General features: G+C 35.7%; 1 protein-coding gene across 8 annotated transcripts; it reads left to right on the top strand.

The window, feature by feature from the left end:
• The first annotated feature begins 1,737 nt into the window (after positions 1-1,737).
• Positions 1,738-18,556, top strand: LOC114295239 (DNA polymerase eta-like). Of its 8 annotated transcripts, none has more exons than XR_014327891.1 (14): positions 1,738-1,895; positions 3,021-3,141; positions 3,226-3,337; positions 3,438-3,605; positions 4,654-4,818; positions 4,898-5,001; positions 6,780-6,888; positions 7,839-7,937; positions 8,874-8,987; positions 9,122-9,337; positions 16,271-16,379; positions 17,533-17,633; positions 17,797-17,905; positions 17,992-18,130. XR_014327891.1 is itself a non-coding variant. In XM_082866872.1 (12 exons), the coding sequence occupies exons 1-12, from the start codon at positions 1,820-1,822 to the stop codon at positions 18,210-18,212; spliced, it is 1,614 nt and encodes a 537-aa protein (XP_082722998.1). In that variant the 5' UTR covers positions 1,738-1,819; the 3' UTR covers positions 18,213-18,556. The 8 variants fall into 8 exon arrangements, 4 of the variants coding, with proteins under 4 accessions (XP_082722998.1, XP_082722999.1, XP_082723001.1 ...); XR_014327889.1 differs by having other exon boundaries at positions 17,503-17,633; XR_014327890.1 differs by lacking the exon at positions 17,797-17,905 and having other exon boundaries at positions 17,503-17,633; positions 17,992-18,556.
• The last annotated feature ends 801 nt before the right edge of the window (positions 18,557-19,357 follow it).

Raw genomic sequence — 19,357 nt, 5'->3', positions numbered from 1 at the left:
CGCCGAACCGCCAAACCGCGAGCACCCTTAGTAATTTATAAGATTTTGTATTTTCAATTTATTTAAATGTTTTGTTTGTATTTTCAATTGAAAAAGAGTTCAAATATTCTGTTGAAAAAAAGTTTTCAACTTGAATATATTTTTTGAATTGAAAAAAATAAAGGTATTATTTATCTATATTTTTTTTTGTTTTTAAATCAAATTCTAAAAGTAATAAATAAAAAATATGATATGTATTGGTTGGTTTTTGTTTTCAAAAACATATATAAATGTAACAATACAGAGACATACACAATCTCTACTATTGCTCTGTTTATGGTTTTGGTGGTTTGAATTATTTTTATATTTTAAGAACTACAGATTGCAATAATTTATGTGGATGAGACATACTGTGATTGTAATATGTGGATGAGACATGCAGTGATTGTAATATTCTAAAGTTTCAAACTTTCTTTCTTTGGATGATGCATGCAGTAATTGTAATACTTTTTTAAGTCATTGACCGTAATACTTTTTTTTTTCTTTTTTTCAAGAAATGCACAAGTTGAATTATGTTGAAAATTTATAAAATTTCAAACCGCCAAACCAATTCGCATCCATCCGCCAAACCGCCAATCCGCTCAATTCACATCCGCCGGATTAGCGGACGGATGCGGATCGATTTTCTCCAATCCGCCAATCTGGCGGACGGATGACGGATTGGAGGTTTCATGGCCGCAACCAACCCGCGCCCACCCCTAAATATAACTAAGTCACTTATATTTCACATACCGGTTTTCTTTTTCTTTCCAAATTCTGTTTTGAATCCATAAACCAAACATAATTTTAGAGTAAATTACACTCACCTCTCTCGAGATTTGAGAAAAATACAATTAGTCCCACAAGTTTGACATAATTACACTAATCTCTTTTTTAATAAAGTTGAAGTAATTAAAACTAATGCAGATATTGGATAAATATTAAAATAAACATAGATAAATATGCATTTTAGTAGAAAATAGATGACAACATCGTCTTTTTATCTAAACGATTCATGAACTACTGATAAATATGTATATATCTGTTTTTAAAATGGTAAGTGTACTCATAAGAGAAAAAATGTGTGTGTAAGTAGTAAAAAGGGGAACATTTTTTACTTTTAAATCTATATATATATTATCTTCTCTTCTTCTTTTTTTTTTTTTAAGGATAAATTATAAATACATCTATTGAGATTTGTTTAAAATACGAATTGACCCATGTGATTTAGAAAATTTTAAATACCTCACTGTAGAATTTTTTATTTAACAGAATTAATTAAAAAAGTAAAATTTCTAACTGTTCACCTATACAATAATAAAATTATTTAAATTATTAATTGAAATAAAATTTTAATATTATTAAAAATTGTTAATTAACTTGATAAATTATTAATAAAAGTACTTATTTGTTATAAAATTAGAAACTTTAGGAGACATAATGTAATTTTTAAAATCACAGAGATAATTTGTAATTTAAGTAAATCTTATGGAGTGTGTTTGTAATTTGTCATTTTTTTTTTCTACGATTGCTAATACTAATTCTAAGAACTTATTTTTTTTATATCTAAAAAAAAGAAACACTAAAAATCATTCTTTATTAAAAAAGTTATATAAAAATAATGAGTATTTATTTATTTTTACCAATTTAAATTTAAAAAATAAAAATAAATTCTGAATATTCAAAAAAAAAAAAAAAACACAGAGAAAATGTCATGCCATCCCTTCTTGTCTCACAACGATTGTGTCACCTGAAATTGGAGGGAGGGAGGGAGGGAGAGAGAGGGAGAGAGAGAGAGAAGATGCCAGTGGCACGACCCGAATCATCTGGTGCAAAGGTCATCGCTCACCTCGACATGGACTGTTTCTACGTTCAAGGTTTCCTCTCTCTCTCTCTCTCTCTCTCTCTCTGTTTTAATTAATTGTCGGGGTTTTTAGGGCACTTAGAATGAAGTGTTCTGTTTCAACGAATTCAATGGCGAAACCCAACATTTTCCCTTTGATTTTCTACATTTATTGGGTTACAAACATACTGCTTCATTTTGGTTTTCTGTTTATTTATTGAAATTATTAAGTACCTGATCACTGTTATTCATAATCAAACTATTTTTCATATTATAACCCAATTAAGCAATTTTACAAGCATGCAACATGCAAAACCATAAGAACCCAATTCTGCAATTTTATAAAGATGTTATACATGACCATTGTCTTTAATTCTTGACACTGTTATGCTCTATTGGTTCACTGGAAAGTGAGATGGAAATTGGAATATAATAGAATGCTCATTCCGTTACATTGGTAAATGATGATTCTATTTGTAGTGTAGTTTTTAATTTTTTGTTTTTTGGTCAACCAAACATGCATGGAAATGGATATTTTGATGGAATGATCATTCCATTCCAGTGAACCGAACATTACCTTGGATTCTTGTGGAACTAAAACATGTATGCTTCGGAGCAGGCTGTGCAGTTCATGATGCTATTTTTGTTTATTTCTTCAAATTATTATTTAACTGATTGCTGTTGTTCATTATCAAACTCTTGCATTTTAATCCAATTAAGCAATTTCACAAGCATGTAACATTTGAAACCATAAAACCCAATTTTGCATCATGATTTTAATTGTAAATAATACACGTGGGTTAAAAATGCATATCAAACAGAAATTGACTTCGGTTTCGTTACATCATATATGGAATATAGTTTAGTTTAGATGAAGAGACAATCTTTTTATCATTAACTGAAATCAAATATGATTTTGCAAACCCTTGCCAATTATCATATGTTTTCCCTATTTTTGTTTGCATGTCACACTGCAGTTGAGTGCAAGAACACCATTCTCGCAGAGCTTCCATTTCATTGTTTTCAGTTTTCTTTAAATAATGATGGCCAAAGGCTCACAAAAGAGAGAATAACATAATTTTCGTTGTGGACTTTCTTATGTTGTGATATGGGATCCTTGATTTGGTCAGGCTAATTGGTATTTGTTTTGCCTATGTAGTGGAGCAACGTAAACAGCCCCATTTAAGGGGTCAGCCCACTGCTGTGGTACAGTACAACACCTGGAAAGGTGGGGGTTTGATTGCTGTCAGCTATGAGGCCCGTAAATATGGGGTGAAGCAGTAAGTATTCGTTACTTATATTTTTTGAGTACTTCATGTATGACTTTCTTGGACTGGTGAAATCTATTATGTGGGTTTTTTAAGTTCAATGCGAGGTGATGAAGCGAAGCAAGTTTGCCCACAAATCCAACTTGTCCAAGTCCCAGTTGCTCGTGGTAAAGCTGACTTGAGCATATACCGAAATGCGGGTTCAGAGGTTTAAAGAATTCATAGGTGATCTTCACAGTTCTAAGATTGTTATATGTAGAAATTCACTTTGAAAAGGAACTCATGGTTGAGTAAGCTTAAACTTGCAGGTGGTTTCTATTCTTGCAAGGAAGGGTAGATGTGTGCGTGCTTCAATTGATGAAGTGTATCTTGATCTCACTGATGTTGCTGAAGCAATGTTAGCAGAAACTCCTCTAGAGAGCTTGGAAAAAATTGATGAAGAAGCTCTAAAATCTCATATCTTGAGTCTTAATGAGGTAATTAATGGGGCTTCCTTGACAAACAACACTGCTCAAAACATGAATGTTCAGAGTTTGAGAAGATTTTGAAACTGTTGATGCTAAAGATATTAATCATTATATCATGTTTAAGTAATGTATTTCAGGGCAAGTCAACAGAAATGCAAGATAGGATGTTTGATAAAGAAATTCTTCTAAATTGTCTGCAATTTGCTCCCTTTGGTCCACCAAATCGCAAAGATATTAATATCAGTTGAATGTTCTACTATTTTTGAGGTTTTTGTATGTTTTTATGCATAAAACGCAATAGTTCGGAAATAACTTAGAAGACACAAAAGTGAAATTTAAATAATTTGACAAATTTTGGTTTTTCACTTCTTTATTTTTTTATTTTTTATTTTTTATAGTCAAGGAGCACACATACACCAAAAATTTTTTTGGTAGGCTTTCTCTGGGACATTTAAGTTGGAGTATGACGTGAAATTGTCAATTGATGTCGAATGAGTACCATATTTGCGGGTTGGAAGTTCAAGAAGGTTCATTCTTTTAAGTTTTAAGCATATGATAGGCTTTATCTGGCAGTTGAAGTTCTTTTGGCGTTCTAGGTTGGTGATTTTCATGCTATTTAGTACGTTACAAATCCGAGAATTTTATTTTATATTTTTTTTTGTAATATTAATTAGATAATCAAAGAAACATTGCATTGGTTTATAAAGTATCTGCAATGTTATTGGATTTCAGTTTTGGCTATTGCTATACATACGTTAGAATTGTTCTTTGTTGAGGAATGTATACCAAATGGTCGATGACACATTGAACCTTTCATCTGAAAAATTGAGATAACAGATAATCAATATTTTTAAATAATTAATTTATAGCATGTAATCACATTGGATTAGATTCTATTGTATCAGAATATTTTCAAATAATTAATGTAAATCTCTCTACCAAGAAACTAATTGGTGAGGGAATAATTGAAGAAGTTCTTTTCTTGAATGACTTAATTCCATGCGTGTTCATTTTGCATTTCCAACAGCTGCTATTCTAATATTGGTGTTGGATCTAGGATGGAAGTGATCACAAAGACAATGTGAGGGAGTGGATCCACAGGAGTGATGCCGTTCACCTTGATAAGTTGTTAGCTTGTGGGGCCCTTATTGTTGCAGACCTTAGGATGCAAGTTTTGAAGGAAACTGAGTTCACATGTTCTGCCAGAATCGCTCATAACAAGGTGGGATCCAGTGTGCAATTTCGTTGTTTGTCTTTTATATTGCACCATCTTTTGGAAGGGCAACTATCTTCATTTGCAGATGCTGGCCAAACTCGTAAGTGGTATGAATAAACCGGCACAACAAACTGTTGTGCCCTTCACATCTGTTAAAGGATTGCTTGAACATTTACCTATAAAGAAAATGTAAGATTTTGCTTCAGATAGTCATATTACTTGTTATTTCAATTCTTAAACTTCAATTTTCTGTTGAAATGCTATGTATTGTTGTCATATTACTTATTTCTTTGGGTAAATTACCCTAACCTCCCTTGTAGTTTCAAAAATTACACAAACCTCCCGTACTTTTGAAACTAATATATAGATACCCCCTTTTGTTACCCGCCCGTCCAAATTCAAACAAATTTGGCTGATTTCATCCAAAATTATTGTTCAAATTCCAATACTGCTCTTACCTCCCCCATACATATATATATGTCCATATATATATACATATATATATGCCCATATATATATAAAAACATATATCTTATATACATGTATATCACTGTACTCACTAACTCTCTCTCTCTCTCTCTCTCACTCTCTCTCTCTCTACTTTGCCTCTCTCCCCCTGTCGTCCTCTGCTGCCCCGATGCCTCCCCTTCCAAAACCTTCGCCCAATGCCGCCACCACTATACTGAACTCCTCTCTCTCTTTCTCTCTCTCTTTCTCTGTTTCTCTTAGCTCATCTATCTCCGCCGCCACCACCACTACCAAAAACCCTAGATCTTAGGAGCTTGGTGTCGCTGTGGTCGCGATCTGATCGCGAGGGTTGCAGTGATGGTAGATCGCGATGACGATCATGGCGATTGTAATATTTGTAGAAAGAGTGAGAGAAAAATAGAGAGATCGTAGTGGTGGTTGAGTGCGATGGTGGCGATGCGATGAGGAGAAGATGTGAGGCTCAAGGAGGCGAGAGAGCGGTGGAGTTCTCAGTTGGATTACGAACAGATCTCATGTCAATTGGAACTTCAATCTCGGTTTGTTAGTCTTGAACCTTTACACCTGATTTGACTTGGGTTGGACATGTTCTTGCCAAGCACAGAACAATTGTGATTGAGTAAACACAGAGCGAGAGAGAGAGAGAGAGCCATGGATTTGATCATCGGTGGAGGCGATGAAATAATAGTTGGAGAGAGAGAGCCATGGATTTGATCATCGGTGGAGGTGACGAAATAACAATGGGATGCATTCTCTCAATCAAAACCACACTCGGAGCCGAACTAGAATTATCTATGTATGCACTGCCAATTTGGGAAGAGAGTGTGTGTTTGATCGGGTTATCTGTGTTTGATTGAGAGTGTGTGTGCCGAATTATCTGTGTTTGATCAATTTTTGAAATAACAATGTGTGTCTTGAACCCTTGATTCCTTGCTTAAACCCTTGAATTGTCGAAACAACAGTATGTTTGATCAATTGTCGAAATAACAGTGTGTGTTTGATCGGGTTATTGTTGGTTTGGGTTTTGGGTTTTTGATTAGAGAGGTTTGGGAAGAGAGTGTGAGGAAGACAATGGCAAAAATGGATAGTAGAGGGAGGAAGATGCTAATGATACAGAGTGGGTTAGGTCTTTGGGGAAGACAATGGGTTGAAGGGTATTATAGTCAATTTCATTATCAAGTTAACGTCGTTAATGCTCTTTTGACGGGAAGGGGGTATCTGTATATTAATTTCAAAAGGAATAGAGGTCTGTGTAATTTTTGAAACTGCAGGGGAGGTCCCTGTAGTTAAGGTAAACCTCAGGGTAGGTCAGTGTAATTTACCCTATTTCTTTTTATTTGTTAAAGAAATAATTACTTTTGCTCTTTGTTTTAGCAGTATTTTTAGCATTTCTTTTTACAGTGGATGAAGTGGCAAGCTAGTACGGCCTCCTAAAAACCAATGCAGCAGTGAATATGCTTTGACAAAAAATTTATTTGCAGGAAGCAGCTTGGGGGAAAGCTTGGGAGTTCCTTACAAATTGACCTTGGTGTGAATACTGTTGGGGAGCTATTGCAATTCTCAGAAGAGAAGCTACAAGAACGTTATGGCGTAAATACCGGGTCCTTATCTATCTCTAAGCACAGTGTTAGAATGTTTGCAGTTCCCAGATTGTTAGCAAAATTCATTCGAACAAATCTAACTGGATTTTTCAAAAACAAATCACTATTATCTTGCCCTTTAAATAATTTTAAATTAGTCCAACTCCATTTTAACCGACATGATTTCTTTCTTGGTTTGATTCTCCTTTTTAACTTCTTTCAAATCTTGGCCAAATTTTGGCCAGCTCATGTCACCTCTCTTTCCAAAATTTTCATTGGATTTATCCATTTTTCCTGAGTTTCATTTTTCTAAGTGCGATTATTCCTAGATTTCAAAATGATATCGGTAGCTATACATTTTTCCTTTTAATTTTTGGCTCACTGATCATGACAGGATTTGACCGCACAATTTTATGTGACCTTTCTTTGACGTGGTCAAAACTCTTATAGGATTATTTTTTAGCATATAAGGTTTATTTGAACTCTAAAGGATGATGGTTTTAAGCTATATGCTTATTTGGATGTTACTTCTGATTCCATCTTTTTCTTGCAATTCAGAACTTGGTTACGGAACATTGCCAAGGGAATTAGCGGGGAAGAGGTAGAGGGTCGCCTTCTTTCCAAAAGTCATGGTTCTAGGAAGACATTTCCTGGCCCTTGGGCTTTGAAAAAGATTGTTTTAGTTTGTATTTGTTACCTATTAGACTTTCTACAGAATCATGCTGCTTCTGTTCTTCTTATTCATTTTAATATTTATTATATTTATCTAAATGTATTAGTGAATCTACATAATCAATTGTGTAGTTGAAGTTTCTTCATTAATTCATTTTCCTTTCTCTGCATTAATTCACATAGCACTGCAGTTTCTTGATGATATTGTGGTTCTCTTATGTTGACTTGATGTGGTCAGTTTAGACTTGGGATTGATGCTAGATGTGGCTTTTTAACCATTTTATCTAGTTTATCAAAGTTAAAGTGATGCAAACAAGAAGAGGACTGAGAAAAAGGAAATTTAAACAGAGAGAAATTTGGAAGGAAAAAGAGGGGCTTAGTTTCAAGGTGAGATCCACTAGGGACATAGATATCTTTGCAGATCTCTGATTTTTGTTTGTTTGTGATAACTTCTCTTTTCATGGTCCTATAACAGTCACAATTCAGCCACCTAACTCTACTCAATGAAGCCCAAGTCGTTCCAAACCTTTTCCCCTACCCTTTAACCTTTGATTTAACTCCAAAAGCCCATAAAATTATTGCTCTCTAGAGCCTTTCAGCACCTATTTGTTGAAATTCCTATGACCTGCAACATTGAAAAGCAAACCAACTATGATTATCACCCATTTCTAGCTAGAAAACCTAGACGTTGTCTTCTACTCTCTAAAACCTCAACCTTGTAAGTTCTTGCCCTAAACCCTCCACAACATTAATTGTAGGAGCATTATTACAAGTTTTCTTAAGGTATCCTACATCCGTATCACCTTCAAAGTCTGGCCACTTACTAGCCCTTCTCTATCCATCACTCTTAGCACATTTACTATGCCTTTTAGATCCCTAACCTACTAGCTATTCATGATATGAGGCCACTAAGTAATCAATTTTAGGTTGTTCTTTTCTTAGGTTGCAAGTGCCATCAAACATTCAAAAAGCTAGTTTTTATTTGGTAAGTAAAGTACTGTATCAGAACTCTACATTAGCCTATTAAGATGTATCATGTTTATTTTTCGTAGTTTTTTATACGGGCTGCACACTCTTGATGCCTTTTTTTATATATATATATTTATCTTTATTCGTAAAAAATGTTTATTTTTCATAGTTTTATTATTCAAAATAACTGTGGCATGTGCATGTCCAAAATTATGCCTTGGCGATCACCTTTTATTGGGATTTGATTTGTTTATCTCGAAGTGCCAGTAATGCCATGTCTTCATTCATAAAAAATTCTTTGGAGATATCTTATGATGATGGTTTGGTCATTCACTGTCTGTTACTCTGTTTCAGGTTGAACACTGGCTTAATGAACTTTGTGAAGAACTGAGTGAACGTCTTCATTCTGACCTAGAGCAGAATAAGCGAATTGCACATACACTCACTTTGCATGCCAAAGCTTTCAAGGTAGTTACCTTTTCTTCTGATTCTCTCTTTCACATCTTAGATAAGCTTTCCGTCTCTGGGCAATCCAAATGTTTGCAAATATTTTGAATACCTTGACTCCAACACCTAGTTCTGTTGATTCTGTCATCCTGCAGTCCAGTGACTCTGAGTCGCAGAAAAATTTTCCTTCCAAGTCATGTCCATTGAGGTATGGCTCTGCCAAGATCAAAGTAGATGCCCTGAACTTATTTCAAGTGGGGTTACGTGAATACCTTGGCTCACACAGAATCAAGGCTCAGGGAAGTCACTACAATGGATGGGGAATAACTTCTCTTTCTGTTACGGCCAGCAAAATAGTTGCTATTCCATTTGTAAGTTCAAATTTTTTTGTTGTCTCATATTTTATTATCTTGCAATGTCCATTTTTGAACAACATATTTATACTTGTTTGGATATGTAATTTTTAGTAGTAGGAGTTTGCCTTGCCATTAACATGTTATGATGTTATTAAGCCCAAACCTAACAACTCTGCAAGGATCATACTATTTAACCTGGGTTAAAAAAGCTTCAGAGACCTCATTTATCAACAACAAAAAAAAACAAGAAGAAGCTTTAGAGACCTTGAAAAAACTATTGACACCTTACTGTTGCATCACATTTGCTCTGTACTTTTGTGGATGTCCAATGAACATTGCTTAAGTGAGCTTTTACTGACAGGAATTGAAGTTGGGTTGGTGACAAGTGGAGCTAAGTTTGGTATGACATAGGCTATGCAACTTTGAACAGTTTTAACTTATGAATTGGACCAAGCAGACTTAAATTGGTTAGTTTGGTTTCATTCCGTATGGGACTTAGTTCAATCGGCTCAATAATTTAAAAATTGGGGATGATCAGTTTGGTTTTGATTGATGGATGGGGTAAATATTTTGTACTTATATACTAATGCTTTCTCACCTTTTAGATTTCAACATTTAGTTCTTGGGTTTTTAATATCTTTCCGGGTTTGATATTGCCCTTTATTGTATATTTCAAATAATGATAGCCTATGTTGAGGCATTAAACTCTCTGAAATAACCTTGCAATCTTTACATATTAAGCAACATGCTCTTCTTACAAGAAAACCATTTATTTGACTCTTATTTGACCTACTTTTAAAGGTTATTTAGTGTTCTTCTCCAGCCTCATTTCGGTCTCCAAAAACTATATCCATCATGTATTCTCTGATACCCTTAGTTATCTTTTTCTACATTACCGTTGAAATCTCCAACTATAATTATCTTCTCTCCAACAGATATTTCTTGCATTAGTTCATCCAATTGATTCCAAAATTGTCCTTTAATATATTCCTTCAATCATATTTGTTCGATACTCTCAAAACCGTTGTGCTGGCTGATACTGATACTGCGATCTAAGACCATTCTTCTAACAAAAACTTTCATGAGATGAGCATATTGCAGTTCATGTAGTGCCTTCAAATTATCTTGTTTCCCACTCATTTAAATATTGAAACATGCTGGAAATTTGTGTTAATGCATAGAATATGATAGTGGTGTTGGTGGTAGATAGTGGCATGTATAGAATATGATAGTGGTGTTGGTGGTAGATAGTGGCATGTATAGAATATGATAGTGGTGTTGGTGGTAGATAGTGGCATGTATATAATATGATAGTGGTAGATAGTGGTAATATATAATATGTAAGTGGCATATAATGGGTTATAATGATGTTTGTAATATCTCCTATATAAGGAGTGTCATTTGGTCTTGTAAAATAAGAAGTTTTGAATATAACAGAAATATATTCCTTCTTCCTCATATTTTCGGAGTTCTTCTTCCTCATATTTTCTAAGTTGGTATCAGAGCAACAAAAAACGCAGCAGCCCTAAAACCGTCATAGCCATGTCGGAAGTCACGTCCGAAACCACTTCAACCCCTGCCGCTGCCATTCCGGTGAAAACGTCCAACTCTCACTCTGTCCAAATCACCACCATCCGCCTAAATGGTGATAATTTTCTCCGCTGGTCACAATCTGTCCGGATGTATATCCGTGGGCAAGGAAAGATCGGTTACATCACTGGTGACAAGAAGGCTCCTGCTGTTAATGATCCGCTGTTCGACAGTTGGGACGCTGAAAACTCCATGGTTATGACATGGTTGGTCAATTCTATGGAGGAGGATATAAGCTCTAATTACATGTGCTATCCTACTGCACAAGAATTGTGGGATAATGTTAGTCAGATGTATTCTGACCTAGGAAATCAATCTCAAGTTTTCGAATTAACTTTGAAGTTGGGAGAGATTCGTCAAGGAGATGATTCCGTCACCAAATATTTCAATTCGTTGAAAAGGTTGTGGCAGGATCTTGACATCTTCAACACATACGAATGGAAATCGGTTGACGACTGCAACCACCACAAGAAAACTGTGGAAGACAGCCGTATTTACAAGTTTCTTGCCGGCCTCAACATTGAGTTCGATGAAGTGCGAGGAAGAATTATTGGCAGACCTCCTCTCCCATCCATTGGCGAAGTATTTGCCGAAGTCAGAAGGGAAGAGAGCCGAAGGAGCGTCATGCTTAAGAAAAAAGGTACTGGTGAATCAATTGAAATTTCTGCTTTAATTAGCGATGCTGCGGCCAACAAGGCTGCAAATTACCAGCGCAGGTTTGATGATAAGCCACGGGTCTGGTGTGATTTTTGCAACAAGCCTCGCCATACACGAGAAACGTGTTGGAAGATCCATGGCAAACCTGTCAACTGGAAAAGCAGCAAACAAGGAGAGAAGAATCGTGGCTTTCCTACCGCTAATGAAGCCGATTCAGGTCCCTTCAACAAAGAGCAGATTGATCAACTCTTAAAGCTGATAAAATCCAACTCCTCATCCGGTACTCCTAGTGTTTTGTTGGCACAAACAGGTAGAAATCCTAAAGCCTTCTCTTGCCTAAACTTCTCTCCGTAGATCATAGATTCCGGTGCCTCCGATCACATGACTAGTTTTTCCCATTTATTTAGTACCTATTTCCCTTGTTCTGGTCATGACAAAATCAGAATAGCCGATGGTAGTTTTTCACCTATTGCAGGAAAAGGATTTATTAAACTAACTGAGAAAATTAATCTCAATGCTGTTCTTCACGTCCCCAACTTAGCCTGTAACCTTTTGTCTGTCAGTAAACTATCTAAGGATTCTAATTGTCGTGTTACATTTTTTGAATCCCATTGTGAATTTCAGGACCAGAACTCGGGGATGATGATTGGGCGTGCTAGGATGCTTGAAGGTCTTTACTACTTTGATGAAGTACCTGTTAGTAATAAAAAAGCTCAGAGCTTTAATAGTACTAGTTCAATCTCTGTTCGAGAAAAAATAATGCTATGGCACTATAGGCTAGGACATCCTAGTTTTCTTTATCTGAAACATTTATTTCCAGAATTATTTCAAGGGATTGATTGTTCTTCTTTTCATTGTGAAAGTTGCATTTTTGTAAAATTTCATCGCTCTACTTATTTGCCAAAACCTTACCAGACTTCCAAACCTTTTTATTTGATTCATAGTGATGTTTGGGGCCCTTCTAAAATCACTACTCTTTCTGGTAAAAGATGGTTTGTTACATTTATTGATGACCATACCCGCTTATGTTGGATTTATTTGATGAATAAAAAATCTGACGTGAAAAATTTATTCACAAATTTTTACAATATGATTGAAAACCAATTTCAAACCAAAATTGGTATTTTACATTCTGATAATGGAACAGAATATTTCAATGAGCAGTTGGGTGAGTTTTTAGAAAAAAAGGGAATTTTTCATCAATCTACATGTCGGGATACCTCTCAACAAAATGGCATTGCAGAACGAAAAAATAAACATCTACTTGAAGTTGCACGTGCTATAATGTTTTACATGCATGTTCCTAAATATTTATGGGGTGAAGCAATTTTAACAGCCTCTTATTTGATAAACAGAATGCCTACAAAGGTGTTAACATACAAAACACCTTTCGATTGTCTCAAAGCTTTTTTTCCTGACACGAGGTTGTTTTCTGATTTACCCGCCAAAGTTTTTGGATGTACTGCCTATGTTCATGTTCCTAGTCAATTTCGTTCAAAACTTGACCCCCGTGCTATAAAATGTGTTTTTTTGGGTTATTCCTCAAACAAAAAGGGGTATAAGTGTTTCGATCCTCAAACCAAGAAATTTCATGTGAGTATGGATGTGTCATTTGTGGAAACAAAATCCTATTTCCCCAACACTTCTCTTCAGGGGGAGACAAGTGGAGTAGAAGACCGTTTTTGGGATATTTCTATCCCGCTCCCCAATGTCATTTATCCTACACAAAAACCACATCTGTCTGATAATGATCACTTAGGAGAACCAAGTTCTATGGTGCCTAGTCAAGAAGATTCTTGTTTAGGGGGAGAAGTACTACAAAATGATCTAAATCCTGAGCTTCAGGTTTATACTAGGAAGCGATTTCATCTGAAGAATAATGACCTGAATGTCCATCCTAATGACCCGAATGTCCACCCGAGTTCTGGCATCGAAATTTTAGGTAATCCTATTCCTTCTATTTCCGACCTTGATGTTCCTATAGCAATTAGGAAAGGTGTCCGAAATTGCATTAAACATCCTATTGCAAATTACCTCTCCTATCAAAGACTGTCTAAAAACCATAGAGCTTTCACATCTAGGATTTCACACTTGTTTGTTCCAAGAAATATACAGGAAGCATTGGATGATCCGAATTGGAAATTAGCAGTCATGGAGGAGATGAATGCTTTAAGGAGAAGTGGTACTTGGGAGATAGTTGATCTACCCAAAGACAAGAAAACAGTTGGGTGTAAATGGGTGTTTACGATAAAATGTAACGCAGATGGAAGCGTTGAGAGATACAAGGCGAGACTGGTGGCTAAAGGCTTCACTCAAACTTATGGGATCGACTATCAGGAGACGTTTGCTCCTGTTGCTAAAATAAATTCCATCAGAGTACTGTTATCTCTTGCAGTAAATTCAGATTGGCCTCTACATCAACTTGACATTAAAAATGCATTTCTCAATGGTGATCTTGAAGAGGAGGTGTTCATGAGCCTACCGCCGGGATTTGAGCAGAGACTTGGAAGCGACAGAGTATGCAGATTGAACAAGTCATTATACGGACTCAAACAATCACCAAGAGCGTGGTTTGAACGCTTTGGGAAGGCAGTTATCAGTTGTGGCTTCTCGCAGAGTCAAGCAGATCACACAATATTTTATAAACATTCAAAAAACAGTAAAATTGCAATTTTGATTGTTTATGTTGATGACATCATTTTAACTGGTAATGATGAAGCAGAGTTAGCAGCCCTCAAAGAGAAACTCGCAAAAGAATTTCACATTAAGGATCTGGGAGCTCTCAAGTATTTCCTCGGAATGGAATTTGCAAGATCCAAGGAAGGTATATTCGTTAATCAGAGAAAATATGTTCTTGATCTCCTTGGAGAAACAGGTATGCTTGGTTGTAAGATGGTGGAGACTCCGATCGAGCCTAACTTGAAGTTACAAGCTGCTAAGGCTGAAGAAGTCAAAGAGAGGGAACAATATCAGCGACTTGTCGGGAAATTGATTTACTTGTCTCATACGCGGCCTGATATTGCCTTTGCAGTCAGCATGGTAAGTCAGTTCATGCACTCACCAGGGGCAGAGCACTTTGAGGCCGTTTATAAGATCTTAAGATATTTGAAAGGAACTCCAGGGAGAGGCTTACTGTTCAAGAAACATGGACATCTTCAAGTTGAAGTATACACAGATGCAGACTGGGCAGGAAGTGTTACAGACAGAAGATCAACATCCGGATACTGCTCCTTTGTAGGTGGGAACCTAGTTACATGGCGGAGTAAAAAACAGAATGTGGTAGCTAGAAGTAGTGCAGAAGCAGAGTTCAGAGCTGTTGCCCATGGAATCTGTGAAGTAATGTGGATTAAAAGAATTCTTGAAGAATTAAAACTTTCTCACCCGACACCTATGAAGGTCTATTGTGACAACAAAGCAGCTATATCTATAGCTCATAATCCAGTTCTACATGATCGCACAAAACATATAGAAGTGGATAAACATTTCATCAAGGAGAAAATCAATGCTGGCATAATCTGTATGACCTACCTTCCAACAGGTGAACAATTAGCTGATGTGCTAACGAAGGGACTACACAAGAAGCAATTTGATAAGCTGACTAGCAAGCTGGCTATGGAAGATATCTTCAAACCAGCTTGAGGGGGAGTGCTGAAAATTTGTGTTAATGCATAGAATATGATAGTGGTGTTGGTGGTAGATAGTGGCATGTATAGAATATGATAGTGGTGTTGGTGGTAGATAGTGGCATGTATAGAATATGATAGTGGTGTTGGTGGTAGATAGTGGCATGTATATAATATGATAGTGGTAGATAGTGGTAATATATAATATGTAAGTGGCATATAATGGGTTATAATGATGTTTGTAATATCTCCTATATAAGGAGTGTCATTTGGTCTTGTAAAATAAGAAGTTTTGAATATAACAGAAATATATTCCTTCTTCCTCATATTTTCGGAGTTCTTCTTCCTCATATTTTCTAAGTAAACATAATTTGTTCTTCTTTTATTATTATATTCAATACTGGCTTTTGAATACTTTTGACAGAGGACATGTTCAATCATGAAATACTTTCATGGCTAAGATTAGTCCAACTGTATGTCCAGGCAAGTGAATGACAGATTTGTCGCAGAGGCTGCACCATTGTCACCCTCCGGGACTGTTCTCATACTATATGCTGCTTTTTGTTTCTTTTTACTTTAGTTTTACCATTAGTTTTGCAATTTTGGCAAAGTATGGCATTCTTTCAAGAACTGAAAGATATCCAGAGTTGTATACAACTGAACTACCCATAGAATTCCGTGAGGAAGAAACAAGGATTAGGTATGCTATGCCAAGTCTGGATCAACTGGAAAACAAGGGAGAAGTATCTACGAGAGAGGTTTGCATTTATGTTGGCTTAAATTTAGTTTATTGATTAATTGTTTTAATGGGTACCAATATATTGTTACAAGAAAGCTAAGGCAGTTACGATGCTTTTACATCTGTCAGTCTAAGGTTTTAACAACCAACCGCTCTAGAAGCTTAACCTGTTAGAAAGCAGTGTAACTTGTTATTTATATCATCATACCCCTTCAGTAAGCTGTGGAAGTAATAATTGGTTTCACTTGATCACATGACATTATAGCTGCATGACCTTCAACAGTAGCTCTGATGCATCATATCTGATTGTATTATTGGCAAATGGTTTTGTCTTTGTAGGATACATGTGAAACCATGCAATCCACTGATGACCAGGTGATATCTTGTTCTTTGTCCAAGCAGGCACGTGATGCTTTCATCCAAGAAACTTCAGCATTGTCATCATCAGGTAGTGATTTGCTCCTTGGCTTTGATCCGGCCATTCTTTTCTTTCTACCTTCTTTGTTGTTCTTTCTTTTGTTTTCGTTTTATCTTCCTTTTGCATTATTAGCTCATAGACTTGCATTAGCATATCATATGGTCAGTTTTATCTGCGTTAGTCTTTTGGGTTAGTTTAGTTTTGGACTATTTGCTAGATTAGTTATTTGGTTAGACTTTTAAAATCCATAGACTTATTGGACTTGTGCTTCTGGATAGTCACGTTATGTGCACTTCACAGTGGAGCTTTGTGCATTTCAACACAAAGGTCTTCTGTTCGAACGAGAACGAGTTGATGCTATGTAACTGGATACTAAAGTGATCACAGTTCGAATACAAGGTGGTTCATTTAGATGCAGTGCCTTTTGTTCGGACATATATGCCACTTGTATGGCAATATTGTATGCGTTTCCTTCCATATGCGGAACGGAGTTTTGGTAACTTCTAAGTACTTGTTCCCTTAGTTTTTCATTTTTTTTTCTTTCTATATATACATGCCTTGACTTATTTGTTAGGGTAACAAAGAGTTGAGTATTCATTGATCATTGGGAGAACTTGAGAGAGCTTTTCATATAGTCCATATTCCTTCTTCAAGTTTTTTAGTGATTTTTGAGTGTGCAAAGGTCTTGGAGATCTTTGTGTTGAATCTAAAACTTGTGAGTGCGTGTTGGAATTGGTTCCTTGGGTAGCTCTGCATTTATATGGATTTAGGGCACGTACATTGATCGACGTATGTAGCTTATTGCCTTCGTTTAGATTGACGTGACTAGTGGAGACTTGAAGGTACAAGTGAAATTGGACATACGTAGAAGCAGATTGGACTATGAAACTACCCTTGGTGTTTAGTAAGTAGGATCTATGTGTCTGATTTTGGTGAAACTCGTACTCGATACTGATTACTAATAGTTGTTTGCGTCTCTGGTTTTTTCCTGGGTTTGGGATTCCTCGTAAATCCTATCTCTTCAAATTGTTTAAATAACTTAGACTAATTTGAATTAAATATGTTGGATTAAAAGATTCCTGTCAGTTCTGTTTAAACTGAAAAAATAAATGCAGCTGTTTGGCATGTTCATTTTTTAAAACCCACCTCACAGGGACTGAAAGCTGTTTGGCATTGAATCCAGTTGAGCCATACAGAGAATTTCGTAGGTAGGAAATTGGGATCAAGAATTTAACGCATGGTATGAGACCACATGATCACAAAAGAAAGATGGTGAAAGACAAGGTTTGAATAAAATCTTCCCTTTTTGTTTCACAGTTTTATATGTTTTCTTCTATTAGGATCTGTATTTATCTGTTCACAAATGAAAAAAAAAAAAGCCTCAACGACAATTTGTGACTTATCCTTGTTACCTATGATTCATTTTCTAAACTGCCCCTTGTGGCAGGGATCATCTACAATCTTGAGATTTTTTCAGAGTTGCAACAACTCTTCCTCTTCTCCTAAGCAAGAGCATGTTAGAACTATTGATGAAACTAAAGTATCTTCATCCTTAAGTCATTCTTAGATCTACCTCCAAATTCATGCCAAGTCTCTCTCTCTCTCTCTCTCTCTCTCTCTCTCATGTTTGATTTTGGTGCAGGCTTTCAGTCAGTAATTGGCAGTTCTGAACTGATTGAAGCTGAGCTACGCAAAGAGAACCTGCTTACACAGACAGGAACACATAGTGGCATGTCAATTTTAGATCGAGATGATATGAGAAGGGATGCGTGGGATTACAAGATTAATGAGATTGACCCTACTGTGGTTAATGAGTTACCGCCTGAAATCCAGGAAGAGTTACAAGTGTGGCTCCGACCTTAGAAGCGGGTAGCTAATATTGGCAAACATGGGTCTAGTATTGCTCATTATTTCTTGCCCACGAAAAATACATAAGCAAGTCGAAAGTAATCAGAACCATCATTTTCTCTGTTTTATGTATTTATTTTTTTATGAGCCGCTTCCCTGCAATTCACATGAAAATGGAGTCTCAAAAACCCAAAATCCTTTCGATCCATCAAGATTTACATCTTAGGTCTTGGTGTTTGCACGTTAAGTGTTTTTAGTTGGTAAATCCTTTCTTGTATGTAATCTTTATACCTCTGTGTAAATCCCCTCTTTTTTCTTTCCCTTGTGCAATGCATTTCAATGCCGTAAACATTTTTAGATCTCTCTCTCTCTCAAATATTTGTTAGATCTTGCAGTTTAGGATGTAATCTTTTATATATATATATATATATATTTCTATTTTTCATTTTCGTTCTCTCTCTACTCAATTGGGCTACATATAAAACCGAATTATTGGAATTTATTGCTAAAAATGTTAACTTGTAAAGCTAAATAGACTAGGGGGTGAGATGGGAGTGGAGTAGGGTCCTTCACCCATACTATTACTCACATATTGTCATTGCTACTAATAAGAATGTAAAATGAAAAAATCATGTAATGTTATCACTATAACAATAATGGGAGCACTTGAATTTAATAGAAGAAATAATGGTTAAATAGGTGTAGAATTATGATAATTTAATAATAAAAAATAATGGGTAAACTACATGTCTTTTTTTATTTTAGTTTTTGTAATTTCAATTTGAACAATTTTAATTTACACTTTCATTTTTCCCTCTACACAAGAAACACGCCACCACCACCAGCAGGTATCTTCTCTAAAACCACACTTCCTCTATCGTTACTACTTCTATTCACTTTGCTTGGCGATAATTCTCCATATCTCCCCCAGGTATGTATATCCTTCTTCAATTTTGTATCCAACGTCTCGTGATTTTCTACTTGTTGTTTTCTCAGATTTTTTGCTTCTATTTCCAGATCTCTCTTTCGCTTCAATCCAAAAGGTAATTCATTTATGATTTTCGATAATGTCTCCAGATCGATGAGAAATTAGATATATATATATATATATATATGTGATGTGATTGTTTCTTTTCAATGTTTGTTAACTAGAATTCCGC

The sequence above is a fragment of the Camellia sinensis genome, chromosome 4 (genome assembly GCF_055761805.1).
Source record: "Camellia sinensis isolate YWXY chromosome 4, ASM5576180v1, whole genome shotgun sequence".
Lineage (NCBI taxonomy): Eukaryota > Viridiplantae > Streptophyta > Magnoliopsida > Ericales > Theaceae > Camellia > Camellia sinensis.
The sequence above is the reverse complement of the archived record's forward strand: the minus strand, read 5'-3'. Positions and strand labels throughout refer to the sequence as shown.